This window comes from Staurois parvus, unplaced genomic scaffold (assembly GCF_062004578.1).
Source record: "Staurois parvus isolate SC_StPar_1 unplaced genomic scaffold, SC_StPar_1.0 ptg000086l, whole genome shotgun sequence".
In the NCBI taxonomy this organism is placed as follows: Eukaryota; Metazoa; Chordata; class Amphibia; order Anura; family Ranidae; genus Staurois; species Staurois parvus.
In genome coordinates this window covers 9,151,108-9,171,071 of record NW_028317882.1, presented here as the reverse complement: position 1 = coordinate 9,171,071, position 19,964 = coordinate 9,151,108, and the positions used below count along the sequence as shown (strand labels likewise).

Genomic DNA, 19,964 nt, shown 5'->3' with positions numbered 1-19,964 from the left:
CCAGCCACCAAAACACATAATGGTGAGTGCAAAGCTCATGGTCACTGAAATGACCAACACTGCACTAAACTAAGAACATTTAATAGTGCAAGTTAGGATTAATAATCTATTGGTACTGGCAGGGAACAGGTTAAGCATGATCAAAAACACATCCATAGTACTTTCTGTACACAGAACATTCTCCAAAATGTTCCTAAATTATTGTTGAGGATATATTTAACATCTGACTAAATATCTGCATACAAGCAAAGTATGCATCTACTACTTTGTAGTAGCATATAAAATCATTTTTATGATACAGCTTCACTACACAGACCAAACACACAAAAAAACAAGTCTACATCATTAGGCACAGCGGCAAATTTTATCATTTGGACAATATTTTATTGTGCGTAAGGGCACTAAAATACTGGATATACTGGAATGTATTGTAAAAAAATGAAAATTAAAAATATTGTTCCCAGTATAACATAAATATAGCAAACTGACCACTTCAAACAAAAAACGAGATCTGTAAAATATAACATTTACATTATTTTACAAATGACATCTAATATGTGCAATTATAACACAGTCCTACTTACTACTCCAATACAGGAGTGATCAGCAATGTTACAAAGCCTTCAGTGATAAAGGGATTACTACCAGCCCCCCACCCCCCTTAGCTTCTCACTGCTCTAAAAACCTTGTAAACAATTAAGGCAGTATACAAGTAAATCAGCAGTAATTGCACTTGGCATTATTAACTGACCAAGTTTGTCTTTTACAGATTTTACACTTTAAATATAAAACACTGCACATCAACAGTGAGGTACTGTAAACATTACGTTGTCAAAAATATTGTGTTCCTTGGAGATGCTTTACACCAAAAAAGTCAGTCTTCCCAAAAGAGACATTTGCAGGTTCTTGCAGAAGCTGAAGTGTTCTAAGCCATAGGTTCTAAAGGACTCTGCAAGATTTGAGTTCCCATGTCTGCAGAACTGCTGCAGTCTCTCCTTGTAATATAATTATTTTAAATAACTGAGAATGCAAAAGGAAGAGTGGGAACGGAGACCATCAGTCCCCAGAGATAAGTAGGCAGCAAATGACTCTTCCCCACCAGATTCCACCTATATCTAAAGTATCGCTTTTGAGTGGAATGACCATTTAAGTCCCATTTCCTTCTACCCTAGTGATGGCAAAAAGTACTTGCTGCAATAATGTGACACTTAACTCTAGAAAAGGGTTAACCAAAACATCTACAGTCTGTAATCTGCTTCAAAATGTTAAGGCCCCAATAATCTTCACCTTTTATCTTCTAAAATGCAACTGTAGAGCTTGAAGATCCATCAATTGACAGTTGCGGAAGCAGAATGGTCGTTAAAGGTCTAGTCCAGCAAAGTCTTTGGCTGTGTCTTTGATCCTGTAAGGTATAAAATGGTACGGTGCCAGGACAACCCACTATTTGGCAAGAGAGCCTTTTCTTTTGGAATGGAGTTGCTCAATTGATGCAGATATATAAACCAAAGTTTAGTAAGCTTGGACTTGTTGAGGAAGGAGTTGGCAGCCACTATTGACATGACTCATGACCTTTTGCTTGAGCTGGGCCACCTGTTCTCTCAAGAGGTTAGCAGTAGATGCCAACTCTGTATTTTGATTTTTAAGGCTTTTCACCTTTTCTTCCAGCCTGGAGATTCTCTCTAGTTTCCTCTTCCTGCATTTAGAAGCAGCTATTCTGTTTCTTAATCTTTTTCTTTCGGCCTTTATTCTCTCTTGAGTGTCCATATCTATAGGGGACATTGGTGGACTTTCCCCAAAACTTGCAACCTCAGGCACAATCTGAGGTTCATCCTTGAGGGTCTGCATTCGAGGTGGAGGTGGGGCAGGCTGTTGCGCCAACCCAGACGGAGGAGGAGGATAGGGTACTGTGTCAGTGCTGTAGTTAACAGTGGTGCCCATTGTCCCAGTAGAATAGCTGCTGAGGTTGGCATAGATAGGAGCATCAGAAGGTGGGGGAGGCTGAAGACTTCCACCTGAAGGCACTGAACTTAAATCCACTCCTGTGGTTGGGACACCAAGTTGATTCTGTTTGTGAAGGTCCTCTAGTGCTTTTACAAATCCTTCGGCAAACTCTTGCTCTTCGCTAGCTACCTTTGGGTACAGGAACTGGCTGGTAGTAGGTGTAGTGGTAACCAGGCCATTGGATTGAATAATCAGTCTCTCCAGTTCTGGAGAAGCTAGCTTTAGCAGACCAAGGTCAGGAGAAGTCAGAAGGCCATCCCCATCCCGTAGAGGTTTCAGGTTGACCACTACCTGGTCGTTTAGGTTCAGGTTGAGGTCTTTCTTCATCATGCTGCCAAAAGTATAGAAGCTGTAAGCTGGGTGCACATTCAACACATCATCATGGTAGAAAGGTGTTTCCATTATACCTCAAGACAGTCTAGATACAAGCTGGAGGGAGCAGAATTGAAGAAGACCCATCTGTAGGCCGAGGGACGACTCAAACTTGGTAATCTGTTGCCTTCAGGCGTAGGATCAGTACCCCTGCACTCCTGGGGAAGAGGAGTCTTTGTTCTTGGAGAGGTGTGTATCGCTTTAAGGGGCAGGCGGCCTTTGTTAGCAGTGTGCTGGTCACAGGGCACTCACACTTTCCTGGCAGGTAGTGTTCCCCCTCCTCATACACACACACAGCCCTCCCTGGGAGCGCCACAACAACTTTTACCGTCTTCTCTCTCAATGGCTGCCTCTTCTTCGTGTACTAGCAGGAGAAGAAGTTCACAAGGCAAAGTTCACTCCCAGGGTGTGGGCGCCGCTGCCGGACAAAGTCTTTGTTTCCTTGCTGAGCCGAACAACGAGGCCGCCACTTCCTTATTCCGCCACCAGTCCCCCCAGCACCGGCCCGCACCCGACTTCTCAAGCGCCACTAACTCTACGCGACACCCTACTTACTTATATAAGGTTTCCTTGGACATGATGTCACTTAGCCGCGCTCTCATTGGTCAGAAATGACGTGCGGCCATTCCCTGTTTTACATATCGGGCGGGACGAGCGCGCTGCGAGGCAGGCTGGGTTGATGTCATTCGTTAACCGACTCGCCGCCGGGTGGGAGTGCTCGACCAATGGCGAGCCGCCTGCAGTCACATGACCGGCTTTTTCTTTTGTAAATGAGTTGGCCTGGGCTGACGGACGTCACAGGTTATTTTTAGACACGTGGATGGGGAGTGGCGCGCTTGTCAGAGCTGAAACAACTGTGCTGTGGTAAACTCTTGTTTAGAGACATATATAGAGAGGTAATGAGGCATCCCCATGAAAGGTAACTCACTGGGCAGGAAAGTAGTTCACTTTACAATGGTCACTTTCACTACTTTTTGGATAAGGAATACTAATACGCATGGTGCAGTCATACACAATCAGTTACTAGCATTTCACGTTTATTAAGCACTAGCCTACAGGGCACTTATACCCCCTTCCTGCCCAGGCCAATTTCCAGCTTTCAGCGTTGTTGCACTTTAAATGACAATTGCGCGGTCATGCAACATTGTACCCATATGAAATTTTTATCATTTTTTTGTGACAGAGCTTTATTTTGGTGGTATTTATTCACCTCTGGGTTTTTTATTTTTCGTAAACCAAAAACCACTGAAAATTTTGAAAAAAAAGTTTTTTCTTAGTTTTTGTTATAACATTTTGTAAATAAGTGATTTTTCTCCTTCACTGATGTGTGCTAATGAAGCTGCACTGATGGGCACTGATAGGCTGCACTGATGGACACTGATAGGTGGCACTAATGATGAGGCACTGGTAGGTGGCACTGATGGGCATTGACAGGCATCACTGATGGTCACTGAAAGGCAGCACTCATATATGGGACTGACAGGTGGCACTGATAGGCAGCACTGATGCACACTGATAGGCGACACTGACTGGCATTGATAGGTGGCACTGACTGGCACTGATAGGTGACACTGAAAGGCAGCTCAGATGGGCACTGATATGTGGCATTGATGTGCACTGGTAGGCACTGATATGTGGCATTGATGTGACACTGATGGGCACTGGCAGGTGGCATGGATGAGCACTGACAGCTGGCACTGATGGACACTGACAGCTGGCACTGCTTGGGCTACACAGATCATCAAGGCACACTGATCATCAGTGCCCTGATGATCAGTGTACATGTCCCTTCTGAGGGACGTCAATTACTGGCTCTCCTCTCCTCTTGAGCTGTCAGCGTGACAGCTTGTGAGGAGAGAAATGTCGATAACCGGCATTTCCCTATTTACATGTGATCAGCTGTGATTGGACACAGCTGATCACATGACCGAGCCGACATCTTCGGCTCTTTCCATTGATCGGTGATCCACTGTGTCCAAGGGACACAGCGCACCGCTGATCGCTGCGCTGCACGCTCCCAGAGCCACGCATGCGCGGTTAGCATGGGAGGACGTCATATGACGTCCTCCCAGAACAAGAGAACCTCCATCATTGTACTATATGGTGGGCGGGAGGTGGTTAAAGCGCATAGGTTCTGAAAACACAGTTAAAGGGTTAGTTCACCGTTACCAAAAGCTGCCTATGTAGGTAAGAGGAGTCTTGGAAAAAAAAAAAAAGCTGTGCAGTTGTGACTAAAGTTGAATAATTCCCTTCCTATAGGTGTAGGCCATTTATTTATCTCATGAAGCCTGATATGAAAACCCCCAGGATGTCGCTAAGGATGTTGCTATGTGAGGCCCAGCTATTACTCTTCTTCTTCACCATCACAGGATTGATCTCTCAAACTCTGAGTGCAGTGGGCACTTTCAGTACTTTTTAGAAAAGGAATACTAATAAGCATACTGCATTCATACACAAACTGTTATTTCACATTTATTAAAGCCCCACGGTTGTTCTGAAAACAATGAATACAGTTAAAGGGTTAGTTCACATTTACTAAAAAGCTGTCTATGCAGGTAAGAGGAGTCTACAAAAAAAAAAAAAGCTGTGCAGCTGTGACTAAAGTTGAATAATTCCCTTTCTGTATAGGTGTAGGCCATCAATCTACCTCATGAAGCCGGATATGAAAACTCCCAGGATACTGCTAAGTAAGGCCCAGCTATTACTCTTCATCTTCACTATCACATGAGTGAGCTCTCAAACTGAGCGCAGTGGTCACTTTCACTACTTTTTGGATAAAGAATACTAATAAGCATGGTGCAGTCATACACAATCCGTTAGTAGTATTTCACATTTAGTAAAGCACCTCTGTTCTGAAAACAATACTGTTAAAGGGTTAGTTCACCTTTACGAAAAAGCTGCCTATGCAGGTAAGAGGAGTCTGTAGAAAAAAAAATGCTGTGCAGCTGTGACTAAAGTTGAATAATTCCCTTCCTATAGGTGTAGGCCATTTATCTACCTCATGAAGTCTGATATGAATCTCCCAGGACGTTGCTAAGGATGTTGCTAAGTGAGGCCCAGCTATTACTCTTCATCTTCATTATCACAGGAGTGATCACTTAAACTGAGCGCAGTGGTCACTTTCACTACTTTTTGGCTAAGGAACACCAATAAGCATGCTGTAGTTATACACAAACTGTTATTTCACATTTATTAAAGCGCCTTGGTTGTTCTGAAAACAAAGAATACAGTTAAAGGATTAGTTCACCTCTACCTAAAAGCTGCCTACAGGGGATATAAAAAGTCTACACACCTCTGTTAAAATGTCAGGTTTCGGTGATGTAAACAAATTAGACAGATAAATAATTTCAGAACTTTTTCCACCTTTTTAATATGACCTATAAACTGTACAACTCAATTAAAAAACAAACAAAGCTTTTAGGTAGAGAGAGTAAACATAAAAAAAACTAAAATAATGTGGTTGCATAAGTGTGCACACCCTCTTATAACTGAGGATGTAGCTGTGTTCAGAATTAAGCAATCACATACAAAATCATGTTAAATAGGAGTCAGCACACACCTGCCGTTATTTAAAGTGCCTTTGATTAACCCCAAATAAAGTTTAGCTGTTCTAGTAGGTCTTTCCTGACATTTTTTTTAGTCCCATCCTACAGTAAAAGCCATGGTCCGCAGAGAGTTTCCAAAGCATTAGAGGGATCTTATTGTTAAAAGGTATCAGTCAGGAGATGGGTACAAAAGAATTTCCAAGGCATTAGATATACCATGGAATGCAGTGAAGACAGTCATCATCAAGTGGAGAAAATATGGCGCAACAGTGACATTACCAAGAACTGGACGTCCCTCCAAAATTGATGAAAAGATGAGAAGAAAATTGGTCTGGGAGGCTGCCAAGAGGCCTACAGCAACATTAAAGGAGCTGCAGGAATATCTGGCAAGTACTGGCTGTGAGTTACATGTGACAACAATCTCCCATATTCTTCATATGTCTGGGCTATGGGGTAGAGTAGCAAGACAGAAGCCTTTGCAAAATGTATGTTTTGGATGTTTTTCTTCATAAGAAAAGACACATCTGAAGTCTCCCGAACGTATGTGGGAATATGTGTTCTGGTCTGATGAAACCAAGGTTGAACTTTTTGGCCATAATTCCAAAAGATATGGTTGGTTCAAAAACAACACTGCACATCACCAAAAGAACACCATACCCACAGTGAAGCATGGTGATGGCAGCATCATGCTTTGCGGATGTTTTTCTTCAGCTGGAACTGGGGCCTAGTCAAGGTAGACGGAATTATGAACAGTTCCAAATACCAGTCAATATTGGCACAAAACCTTCAAGCTTCTGCTAGAAAGCTGAACAGGAAGAGGACCTTTATCTTTCAGCATGACAATGACCCAAAGCATACATCCAAATCAACAAGAAGAAGATTAATGTTTTGGAATGGCCCAGCCAGAGTCCAGACCTGAATCCGATTGAAAATCTGTGGGGTGATCTGAAGAGGGCTGTGCACAGGAGATACCCTCGCAATCTGACAGATTTGAAGTGTTTTTGCAAGTAAGAGTGGATAAATATTGCCAAGTCAAGAAATGCCATGCTGATGAACTCATACCCAAAAAGACTGAGTGCTGGAATCAAATCAGAAGGTGCTTCAACAAAGTATTAGTTTAAGGGAGTGCACACTTATGCAACCATATTATTTTAGTTTATTTATACTTCCCTCCACCTAAACGATTTGTTTGTTGTTCAAATGAGTTGTACAGTTTATAGGTTACATTAGAGGTGGAAAAAGTTCTGACATGATTTATCTTTGTCTCATTTTTTAAAATTCCAGAAACCTGACATTTTAACAGACTTTTTATATCCACTGTATGCAGGTATGAGGGTTCTGTAAAAAAAAAAGAACCCCCCAAAAAAACCAAGCTGTGCAGCTATGACTAAAGTTGAATAATTCCCTTGCTATAGAAGTAGGCCATTTATCTACCCCATGGAGCCAGATATGAAAACTCACAGGACATTGCTAAGGATGTTACTAAGTGAGGCCCAGTTATTACTCTTCATCTTCAGCATCACAGGAATGATCTCTCAAACTCTGAATGCAGAACTAATCCATCAGGGGAAAGAGAGCATGTGAGGGGGTTTGAATCAGAGAAAGCTCATTCCGGTGGAGGTGAACAGTAACATTGGGCCTCTCTTAGCAACATCCTGGGAGTTTTCAGGACAGGCTTTATGAGGTACATAAATTGCCTACACCTATAGCAATGGCATTTTTCAACATTGGTCAGAACTGCACAGTTTGTTTTTAGCTGCAGTCACCCCTTGTATAGGCATTTTTTTGGTAAAGGTAAACTATGCCTTTGAAAAGTTAACCACTTCCCATCAGCTGTACTCATATATGCGGCCTCTCGGCGGGTGGGCTTTAACGCTGAGCACCTGCATATGAGTCCCATGTAGACACTTTACTGTGCTGAGAGTGCACCCAGCACAGTAACCTTCAGGTAGTGGGAAGCTCCTGATGCATACTTGCGATGAGCTTTTTGATCATGTGACTGCCAATTGGATTGCCTGCCTCCCAGCATTTAGAACCTTTTATAAAGGCCAGGAGGTGGGAAGGAGTTAAGGCCTTGTGCATACTGGTGGTTTGGCATGTCAGCATCAACTCCCAGCATTTTTAGGCATCCAGGAGGCACATGTGCTGCGTACAGTCCTGCTGCCAGCAGCCTACTTGACGTGGGTGCTCAAATGACTTGAGAATTCTACAAGAAGCATCTGAAGTACATCTACAGGAACTCAAAGATCTGGAGATATAAAAGTTCAGGGAAAGAAGTACCCCTGTGATGGTTACGTGCATATGAAGCTGTTTGACTCTTTAGTCAGTGCAAACCAGTAATTTTCCACCCACTTGCCATTGTGTGTCTCAGCCACCATGGTCCATAACAAGTTTTTTGATTGTGGGGACGAGCATGAATGTTGTGAATCCACTGCTAGCTTCTGCCATCTCTAGATGTGATTGTTCAATAAATAGTATGCACTCCATGGTGTGGTCAGTGTACAAGCTTCTGTTCAAAGAGAATAAGATTTCAATTGAGAAAGTACATCAGCCAGGAGAGGTTCCCTCTGTACTTGAGGGAAAGATGGAGATTCAAGGTCCAGAAGACACGTCCTCTTCACAGTCTTATAAAGTTGCAGTGGAACCGTCTGTCAGAGAAGAACATGGACCTGAAAAACAAAGAGACGACAGATCCGGCCTTTTGTGGAATGTGCAGGGAACTGTTCTAACAAAGTTATCACTGAAGTGCCCAAACCCTTTGTACCATTGACTGATACCCCTGCCCTCTACTTGATATACCATAGTGTTTTGTTAAGATGCTGTTTTAGCTCTTGCAAAATTGCTATTGTATGCCACGCCTAATGTAATATTTTTTTCAGTTAAAGTTTGGTTGTACAGGTTATATCTTCAGAGGACCAAAGACTTCTTGGGTGGGGGGAGAGTGTAGGTCTGGCCAGGCACTTCAAATGCTGCCCAGCAGAGCTGCATAAACAGAGAGAAATTTGCTGCTACCATGTTCTGCTGCCAGAGGACCTGGGAACTTTTCTGCTGAGACCACGTGGCCACTGTTCCTATGCTGGGGTAAAAGTGCCTAAAGAGCCTCAAGGCCATGTATCTCTGTATTGTGCAACTGCTGCAGTGTTCCAGTATTCTATTATCTCCAAGGCTTGCTGTGTCCAACCTACTGTGCCAGTGGATGTGTCAAAATCTTTGTGGTGGTGAAAAGCACCTTTAAATGGATATGGCAAGTGTTTTGTGGGTATCGAGCGCACCTTAAAGTGTTGTTTTGGTATTGCTACCACTGTCCTTGTTTGCTCTAGAGTTTTGCTGGAAGGGGATTGTGTTGCTTTCCAATGTTTTAGGATTACAAATGCTCTCCTATCTGGAGAGTGTGGGCTATTTTAAATAGTCCAAGAGCCCCAGCAATGGCAGACACTGTACTTTTGTTCCACTGGCCAGTGGTTATATAACACATCCTTGCATCAAGTAGTCTGAGCCTGTAAAACTAAGTTATTTGTACAGATATTAGTGCCGTCACTTTCACACTGCTATATTGTATTGTGATCAGTCTTTACTGCTTCTTGTGCCAGAGCCATTCCCTCACACCAGCCTAGTGTGTGCTTTGTACTAGTTTTATCACATTCGGCTGTGGGATGGATCGGTGACACCCTGTATTGTGTAACACATGCATTGTCGTGACATTGGAAACTGTTTAACTGACCTTCCTTCCCTACAGGGCTTTGCCTTAACTAAAGCCCATTTAAAACTGTTAACAATGTGTCTGTGTTCTCTGGTCCTAGTAAGTGAGGGTCATCACAGGTGCAGGGCAGAGGGACTCAAGACAATTCAGCAGCTCCTTCAGGGATTTGCTCTACAAGAAGATGCAAGACCAGTTAGGTTCCTCCTTTAAACACTATACAGTACACTCTATAGTGCTCGAACAAGGATTCATCTTGCATCTTTATTACCTTAACCACTTGCCTACCGGGCACTTATACCCCCTTCCTTACCAGGCCAATTTTCAGCTTTTAGCGCTGTCACACTTTGAATGACAATTACGTGGTCATGCAACATTATACCCATATTACATTTTTATAATTTCTTTCTCACAAATAGAGCTTTCTTTTTGTGGTATTTATTTGTCGCTGGGTGTTTTACTTTTTGCGCTATGAACAAAAAAAGAGCAACAAATTTGAAAAAAAAAAGTTTCTTTGTTTCTATTATAAAATTTTGCAAACAGTTAATTTTTCTCCTTCACTGATATGCATTAATGAGGCTGCACTGATAGGCGGCACTAATGACGTGGCAAGGATAGGCGGCACTGATAGGTGGCACTGATAGGTGGTGCTGATAGACAACAATGATGGGTGGCACTGATAGGTAGCACTGATAGGCAGTACTGATAGTCTGCAATGACGGGCACTGACATGCGCAACTGCTGGGCACTGACTGGCGGCACTTCTGGGTGGCACTGACTGGCAGCATTGCTGGGCTGCACTTCTGGGCACAGGTGGGTGGCACTTCTGGGCACAGGTGGGTGGCACTGCTGGACACAGGTGGGCGGCACTGGTGGATGGCACTGCTGGGCACCGATCATCAGGGCACTGATCATAAGTGCCCTGATGATCGGTGCCGATCCCTGCTCTGACAACTGCCTTTTCTCGGCAGTACATTCCTCATGCTCTGACAGTGTGAGGAAAGTGCAGCTGAGAACCAGCAATTGCATTTCCCGGCGATCAGCGTGTCATTGGACATGGCTGATCACGTGGTAAAAGGCTGCTGTGATCGGCCTTTTACCACATCACATGATCAGCTGTGTCCGTAAGACAAAGCGATCACGGAGATCGCCGGGTGCGCGCCGCGTTCTGGGTGGACGTCATATGACGGCCTCCCAGAACTGGCCAGCTGCAGTGCAGCCGTCATTCGGCTATCTGCGGTCGGCAACTGGTTAAGTTAGTAAAATAAACGGTAACACTTAGGCTGGCCATATATCATACAATCTGATTGTACACCCACCCTGAGATTTACCAAAACTGTAAGGACAAACTTAAAGAGCAGCTTTTCCTATAACAACTTGATAAAAAATAATGTTCTTTAGCAAGGAACATAAATTCCACGTTAATAATTATGCTAACAAATTGAGTGTGTGCTGTAAATTGTCTCCAGCATTGTTCCGGTTTCTTCTTTCCAGAGGCTGCCCTTTTGCTGAAGTCCAGAACCCCTGAGCAGCAATACATCTATAGGCTGTCAGCAGAACAGCCTCTAGTCTCTGATTTTTGGCACGGTGCCAATAAATAGAGAGAAACTGAGCATGTGCAGAGTTGGGCGAGACCGTGTATTACTGGATTTTAAAGTGGTAATAAAGTCCCTTTGGTGATGTTTACCTAAATAGGCTTATAATAAAGCTTACCTGTAGATAAAATGAATATCTCCCAAACACGTACCATTTAGGAGATATTTGCTCTTTCGGCAGCAGGTGATATCACCGCCGCATGCTCTCTGAAGGAACAGCATACCTGTGCCGTACCTTCAGAGCCGTGGCCCATGACTCCCGCGTGTATGCACGGGGGTGACATAATCGCGGCTCAGCCATTCAAGCTTCCACAGCCTGCAAACCCGCATGGAAGACCTGGTGAAGATGGAAGCCCTGTCAGCGGTAACAGCGCACCGCTGGAGGTCGGCGGTGTAAGGTAAGTATTTCATACTGTGCTAGTATCTGATGCACATTATGCCTTTGCCTTGCAGGGGATTTTTACTTTTTTTTTGTTTATCTTTAAACAGACACTTTTTAATATTTTACATGGCTACACCCGCAAAAAAGGGACAGCATGAAGTGACCTAGCTGGGCTTAATTTTCTGACAGACCCTTTGCAGTACATAGTTGATTGTGGATCCAAATGAAATTGTACAAATAGATTGTATAGTGCATTGTCAGCACTTTAAAAATACATAGTTTGGAGTTTAAAGCTAATTCAAAAACTTCTGGAAGCTGCTCTATTGCTCTCACTATTTCCTTAACCACTTGCCCTCCAGAGGATTTACCCCCCTTATACTGCGTTACTTTAACTGACAATTGCGTGGTCATTCAACGCTGCGCCCAAATGAAATTTACGTCCTTTTTTTCCCCCACAAATAGAGCTTTCTTTTGGTGGCATTTGATCACCTGTGCGGTTTTTAATTTTTTGCGCTATAAACAAAAAAAGACTGACAATTTTGAAAAAAACAAACATATTTTTTGCTATTAAACATGTCCAATGAAAAAATTTAGAAAATCAAATTTCGTCATAAATTTAGGCCAAAATGTATTTTGCTACATGTCTTTGCTAAAAAAAATCCCAATACATGTAAATTAATTGGTTTATGTGAAAGTTATAGCGTTTACAAATAAATTATTAAATTAAAAAAAAAAGTTTCAGGAGAGCAATTCAAGTTAGATTATAAACATCAAAAAGCTCTTTATTGAACATCAGATGTGTATTTTTTGTGTATTAATATGGTGTAGGCGGAGTCAAAGATGATTGAAACTAGCTTTCATTTTGTTTAGATGGCATCTGCATCCATGGTTCTTTTTTTACTTTTACATGTATTAGCAATTACATTTCATATATTTAATACTGGTTTACATTAAAACTAATCCTTTTTATGAGTTTCTTAGTTAATGTAATCAATCAGCAATGTTCAATGGAACATGCTCAGTAGACGACAACAGCTGGTCTACACAGTCTCAGGCTGAAATGGGGACAGGATCAACCAGATATTTCACTGTACGCAAAACAAATGCTTTAGTGGTTTTGTGATTATGCACACTCTGTTAATTAGCATGCAAAGAGAGTTTTACATATTCTGCATTTAATAACACTTTAACAAATAAGAAATCTTTATTGACTAAACGTTCTTAGAGTAAATGCTATGTTACACTAAGAATTTTGTCATTGTGCCATCTTCATTAAATTGCAACAGCCATTTTTCCTTATGGTCACTTTACACTTTACATTGCATTATTGTGCTCTAAGGCAGCACACCTTAACACGGGAAAAAAAATGAAGCTGGTATGTATGTTGAGGTGCACTGTAGAGTGAGTGCATTGCCCAATACTTTAATAGTGCATTGTGTGGTATACAAAACAAATAATACCATAACAGCCTAAACTGTGATTCATGTGTTATTGTGCCTTGCATAAAGTGTAGATGTCAAAGGGCTATAATTAAAGTCTCTTCTCTCTCACCTAATTTATTATTTATTCTTGCTGGGAGTAGCTAAGAATTTAATCTGGAAGCAAGTCTGACTGCATATATTTTCATACTATAGCTTTTACTTAGGAAGAAAGAGGGAAAAAAATTTGAAAATACAAAATTTTCTGGTAATGTTTTTATAGCCCCTCTTAGTAATTAATTTGCCTTTTAAATTAGGGGAAGTTTATTTTTTTTTCAAAATGACACTTTGTTGCACGCAGGTGAAAACACTCTGTTTTATGCAGGCATTAATATGCAAACACAGTCATAAAAAAATGCAGATGACATCCAGGGTACCCAGTTCCTTAGTTTAGGGGTTTATGGGCAAAGAATTTTTTTTCATTTTTTATTATTGCTATTCTTTTTTTAAGTTTGTATTGTTTTGGGGAGACATGATTAGGTCAAAGGAGACCTGTGCCACCTCTCAATGTACTTCTGCAGCAGCAGATCACATGCCTTGTCTATTTTTGCTCATTATTATTATTATTATTATTATTCAGTATTTATAAAGCGCCAATAGTTCGCTCAGCGCTGTACATTACAAAGGGGGACAGAACATGTGACAGAACAATACCAATACAATGCAAAACATGAGGGGATCGAGGGCCCTGCTCTTTCAAGCTTACAATCTAGGAGGGAGGGGATGGTGGCACAGGAGGAGATAGCTGTGGGGGATGGAGTGGTAGGAAGAGTGGAGGAGGTCGGCAAGTTAGCAGGGGGCGGGGTAGGCTTCCCTGAAGAGATGGGTTTTCAGGGTGCGCCTAAAGGAGAGGAGAGTAGGTGATAATCTGATGGGTTGGGGCAGGGAGTTCCAGAGGATGGGTGACACCCTGGAGAAGTCCTGGAGGCGGGCATGGGAGGAGGAGACCAGGGAACTAGAGAGAAGGAGGTCTTGTGAGGAGCGGAGTGTGCGTGCTGGGCGGTACTTGGATATTAGGTCAGTGATGTAGTTCGGGGCAGTATGGTGGACAGCTTTGTACGTCAGTGTTAGGATTTTGAATTTGATCCGTTGCGCAATCGGAAGCCAGTGGAGGGATTGGCAGAGGGGGGTGGCGGAAACGGAGCGGTTGGAAAGGTGAATGAGTCTGGCAGCCGTATTCAGGATGGACTGAAGCGGGGATAGCCAGCGGCGAGGCAGGCCAGTGAGGAGGGAGTTGCAGTAGTCGAGTCGCGATATGATGAGGGAGTGGATGAGCTGTTTAGTGGTTTCTGGAGTTAGGAACGTGCGGATTTTGGCGATGTTGCGGAGGTGGAGTCTGCATGAGTTTGTTAAAGAGTGGACTTGGGGCTGGAAGGATAGGTTGGAGTCCAAAATGACACCAAGTACTCTGGCCTGCGGGGCGGGTTTGATGGTGGCGTTGTTGGACATGATGGAGAAGTCAATGGGGGGTGGTGTCCGGGCTGGAGGGAAGACAAGAAACTCGGTTTTGGAGAGGTTCAGTTTAAGGAAGTGGAGCGACATCCAGTCTGATATGTCGCTCAACAGGTGTGTGATTCGGGCGGAGACCGAGGGGGTGAGGTGGGGGGTTGAGAGATAGATTTGTGTGTCGTCGGCATAGAGGTGGTAGTTGAAGCCGTGAGAGTGTATGAGTTGGCCAAGGGAGGAGGTGTAGATGGAGAAGAGAAGGGGCCCGAGGACAGAGCCTTGGGGGACCCCAACAGAGAGGGGGAGTGAGAGGGAGGTGGTGGCATTATAGGTAACGCTGAAAGAGCGTTGTGACAGGTAGGATGAGAGCCAGGAGAGAGCAGAATCTCTGAGGCCGAGGGAGTGTAGTTTTTTGAGGAGGAGGGGGTGGTCGACTGTGTCAAAGGCCGCAGAGAGGTCAAGGAGTAGGAGCACTGAATAGTGGCCATTAGCTTTGGCGGTTAGCAGGTCGTTGGAGAGTTTGAGTAAGGCAGTTTCGGTGGAGTGTAGGGGACGGAAGCCGGACTGTAGGGGATCGAGGAGGTTGTTGTCGTTGAGGTGAGAGCATAGGCGGGCGTAGACTAGGCGCTCGAGGAGTTTAGATGTAAATGGGAGCAGGGAGATGGGTCTGAGGTTGTTCGGGTCATTGGGGTCCAGGGAGGGCTTTTTAAGTATGGGGGTGATGTGTGCATGTTTCAGAGGGGAAGGGAAAGTGCCGGAGGAGAGGGAGAGATTGAAGATGTGGGTGAGGGAGCGTAGGATGGAGGGGGAGGGAGGTTGTAGGAGTTGTGTGGGGATAGGGTCAAGGGGGCAGGTGGTGAGGCGGGCATCAGAGAGGATCTTGGAGACTTCTTCGATGGTAGTAAGGTCAAAGGTGCGGAGTGTTGGGGGAGCTTCAGTATGAGGAATGTAGGGTGGGGTGGGAGAGGAGGTCAGAGCAGTGGTGGGGCCGTGGGAGAGGGGTGTAGAGGGGGTAGCTGAGTGAGGGGGAAGGGGGTTGGAGGGAGTTTGAGCAGCGACGAAGTCCCTGTGGGTTATGTCGAGGGGGAGGGGGGATGAGGGGGTAGCTGTGTGAGAGGGGACGGGTTGAGAAGGCGTGTGAGTTGCGGCAATGTCCTTGCGAATTGTGTCAATCTTGTTTTTGAAGTGATTGGCAATCTCAAGGGCAGTGAGTGAGGTGCTGGGTGGAGGTGGGGGTGGCGAGAGTAGAGAGTTGAAGGTGGAGAAGAGTCGGCGAGGATTGGAGGAGAGGGCCTTGATGAGGGTCAGGAAGTAGGCTTGTTTGGCAGTATGGAGGAAGGAGGTGTAGGTGTGGAAGGCAGATTTGTATCGGGTGAAGGCTTGTTGGGATTTGGTTTTGCGCCATAGTCGCTCCAGGGCACGACTGTGTCGTTTGAGGGTTTTGGTGTGATCAGTCTGCCAGGGCTGGAGCGGTCGGGGTCTGATGTTGCGTGTGGTTAAAGGCGCTAGTGAGTCAAGGGCTGTTGACAGCGCATTGTTGTAGGCGGTCATAGCCAAGTCGGGGCAGGACAGGGGGAGGATGCTGTCATGGAGTTGATCAACTGCGGAGTGGAGGGAGGCAGGGTTAAGGTTGCGGAGGTTACGGCTGGTAGTAGTGTGACATTTGGAGGGGTAGGCGTTGGAGGACGAGGAGATAGAGAAGGTGATCAGGTTGTGGTCAGAGAGAGGGAAGGGGGTGTTAGTGAGGTTGTGGGGAGCGCAGCGGTTGGAGAAGACAAGATCAAGGATATTACCGTCGGAGTGGGTGGTGGATTGTATGCACTGTGCAAGTGCAAAGGAGGAGGTTAAGTGGAGGAGACGGGCTGTGTCCGGGTTGTTGAGGTTGACAGGGATGTTGAAATCCCCAAGGATGATAGTGGGTAGCTCAGAGGAGAGGAAGAAGGGTAGCCAGGAGGAGAAGTCTTCCAGGAAGCGGGGTATGGATCCAGGAGGCCGGTATATCACAGCAATCTTCAGGGGGGTTGGGGAGAATAGTCGGACGCAGTGGGCCTCGAAGGAGGAGAAGGATAGGGAGGGGGGGTTTGGGAGGACTCGGAAGGTGCTCAGCGGTGATAGGAGCAGGCCAACCCCACCACCTTTACGACAGTTGGGCCTGGGTGAGTGGGTCCAGGTGAGACCTCCATAGGAGAGTGCAGCAGGGGAGGTAGAGTCAGTGGGCTGGATCCAGGTTTCCGTAATCGCCAGGAGGTTGAGGGAGCGGGAAACAAAGAGGTCGTGGATGGCGGTAAGCTTGTTGCACACCGATCGGGCATTCAGGAGTGCACATGAAAACGGGGGGGAGATTTTAGGGAGCAGGGGGACAGATACTAAGTTGCGGGGGTTGTGGCAGGACGTGGAGGTGGGAGGGTTTTGTGCGGGTGAGGGAGGTGGTGGAGGGCCAGGATTCGGGGAGATGTCCCCCGCGGTTATGAGGAGGAGAAGGGTGAGAAAGGTGGCATGGGGGCGGGATGTGCAGGAGCGTGAGAAACTACTAGTGGAGGTGTTGGGGTCAGTGGGAGAGTGGAGTAATAGGAGGAGGTGGTGGGTGCCATAAATGGGTGAGGGAAGCAGTGAGGGCACAATATACAAATGTTTGGGAGGAGCAGAGGGATATAGTGAATGGATTTTGGGAACAGAGGAGAGGAAAATGAGAAGGAGGAGTGGAAGAGGCATTTTGGGGAGGTGATGAAAGCAATAGTAGGGAGATGATAGCAATGAGGGGGAGATGTACAAGTTTTGGGGTGGAGCAGAGGGGTAAAGAAATGAGATTTGTGAACAGAGGATAGTAATATGAAGAGCAGAAGAGGGGTGTATTATATAAAGGTACACGGAGTGGGACTCAGGTGTGTAAGAGATGTTTCCCAGGGTGTTTCCTTGCAGTCTGTCCAGCATGCAGTAGAGTTTCTTGCTGTTGTTGTGTCTTCCTGCTGCTTAAGTTCTCCTGCTTTAGTTCAACTGCTGTGTTTAACTGCTCTGCACTCATTCAAAGCCGCACTCCATCATAAGCAGCACCCCCATCAGAGACTGTGCCCCCCATCAGAGATCTCCCCCATGAGCTGAACTAAATTTATAGGGAGATGCTCAAATGAGCATTCAACTCCGCCCCAATTAGAAGCTGATAAGGCTCACATGAATAGGGGGGGATGATTCTTAGGAACCAGGCCACAGTCATAAACCTGAGTGCGCCTAGAGGTGAGGACAAGTCAACAGATACACAGATATAATTACAACATTTGGTGAGAATTTAACAGGAGTCAATGCGTTTGTCTGGTTAAGAGTGGAGGTAGCAGATAAATGCAGTTACCCAAAGAAGAACAGCAGGAGTCAATGCGTTTGTCTGGTTAAGAGTGGAGGTAGCAGATAAATGCAGTTACCCAAAGAAGAACAGCAGGAGTCAATGCGTTTGTCTGGTTAAGAGTGGAGGTAGCAGATAAATGCAGTTACCTGTGAAAGTAGAGAAGGCATAATTAAAGTGCTGTGTTTAACTGCTCTGCACTCATTCAAAGCCGCACTCCATCATAAGCAGCACCCCCATCAGAGATGCAGAGAAGATTTCCTAGAGCTAACAAGAAACCCTAATAATGTTTTATACTGTAGGTGATGTCATATGGATTTCCAAATTAACCACAAATGGAGAAGAATTGTGGTTACATTGTAATACAGAGAGCTGTTACGAAGTTATTTGTTGTAGGACTAAAAGCCCATAAAAATTGCTGTAACCTGACTAGTAGCACCCAGTACACCCACTCCTTAGACCACCTGCAGTTTATGCTGTTTTATTACAGTAATAAGACTAACAACTGCCTTTGCCTTACCTTTTTAAATCAGCAGAATGTGTGGTTACATTGATCTAGTTTTGACTTGATTGGAGTATATATAAAAGCTAAGCCTTTTTTGTTTGTTTTCAATCAAGTAAGAGTAGTGTATCCATTGGAGAGAATTATCTTGACTTCCTGTCTCATAGACACAACAAGTCTAATGCAGGCCATAGACGGGTCGTTTATGGGCTCAATTTTCGTTAGTGGGGCCAGCCCGTCGGCCGTTTTTTGTGGATCTTCACATTTATTTTTATCGGTCATGCTTAGGGGCGGACTGACCATTCGAGCTCTCGGGCACTGCCCGAGGGCCCGGGGTCAGTAGGGGGCCCCATGAAATGCCCCTGGTACCTTTTTTATAGGCTTTTTTGGTGTGCTTTGAGTGTGGGCAAGGACACAGGGGCCCCATGATCCCCTATTGCCCAGGGGCCCCATAAGTTATCAGTCCGCCCCTGGTCATGCTGGAAAATCCATGAAAAACGTCCGTTTTACGTGGACATTGGTGGCAGCATTGGCAACAGGGCCGACCGATTTTTTTATTTATCGGGCGAAAATTCAACCGATAAACGGCCCGTCTATGGCCTGCCTAAGAGGAAATATCTTCAAAATAAGAAACTCTCAGTGACAGTTGTGACTGGACAAGAATCACCTCTAGATTATTTCCCCTTCATTCCTGTTCAGATGATAATCTCCCACGATCTGGGGCTCCACGCAAAATCTCACCCCGTGGGGTCAAAATGATCACAAGAACGGTGAGCAAAAATCCCAGGACCACACGGGGGGACCTAGTGAATGACCTGCAGAGAGCTGGGACCAACGTAACAAAGGCTACCATCAGTAACACACTACGCTACCAGGGACTCAGATCCTGCAGTGCCAGACGTGTCCCCCTGCTTAAACCAGTACATGTCCGGGCCCATCTGAAGTTTGCTAGAGAGCATTTGGATGATCCAGAAGAGGATTGGGAGAATGTCATATGGTCAGATGAAACCAAAATAGAACTCGTCGTGTTTGGAGGAGAGAGAATGCTAAGTTGCATCCAAAGAACACCATACCTACTGTGAAGCATGGGGGTGGCAACATCATGCTTTGGGGCTGTTTCTCCGCAAATGGACCAGGACGACTGATCCATGTACAGGACAGAATGAATGGGGCCATGTATCGTGAGATTTTGAGTGCAAACCTCCTTCCATCAGCAAGGGCATTGAAGATGAAACGTGGCTGGGTCTTCCAACATGACAATGATCCCAAACATACCGCCCGGGCAACAAAGGAGTGGCTTCGTAAGAAGCATTTCAAGGTCATGGAGTGCCCTAGCCAGTCTCCAGATCTCAACCCCATAGAAAACCTTTGGAGGGAGTTGAAAGTCCGTGTTGCCCAGCGACAGCCCCAAAACATCACTGCTCTAAAGGAGATCTGCATGGAGGAATGGGCCAACATACCAGCAACAGTGTGTGCCAACCTTGTGAAGACTTACAGGAAACATTTGACCTCTGTCATTGATGTGGTGGCTATTTTGGGCCTATAATAATTTTCAACATATTTACCATCTGTTGTATCACCTCAACACACCTCCATGTATGTTACTGTGACT

General features: G+C 45.0%; 2 protein-coding genes across 2 annotated transcripts in view; both read right to left on the bottom strand.

Moving 5' to 3' along the window:
• LOC149468512 (uncharacterized) overlaps positions 1 to 19,964 on the bottom strand; it is a 267,370-nt gene that overhangs the window by 66,498 nt on the left and 180,908 nt on the right. The window lies entirely within an intron of this gene.
• Positions 363 to 2,918, bottom strand: JUND (JunD proto-oncogene, AP-1 transcription factor subunit). The gene has a single exon (XM_089670022.1). It carries the CDS (start codon positions 2,401 to 2,403, stop codon positions 1,510 to 1,512), a length of 894 nt encoding a protein of 297 aa, XP_089526148.1. The 5' UTR covers positions 2,404 to 2,918; the 3' UTR covers positions 363 to 1,509.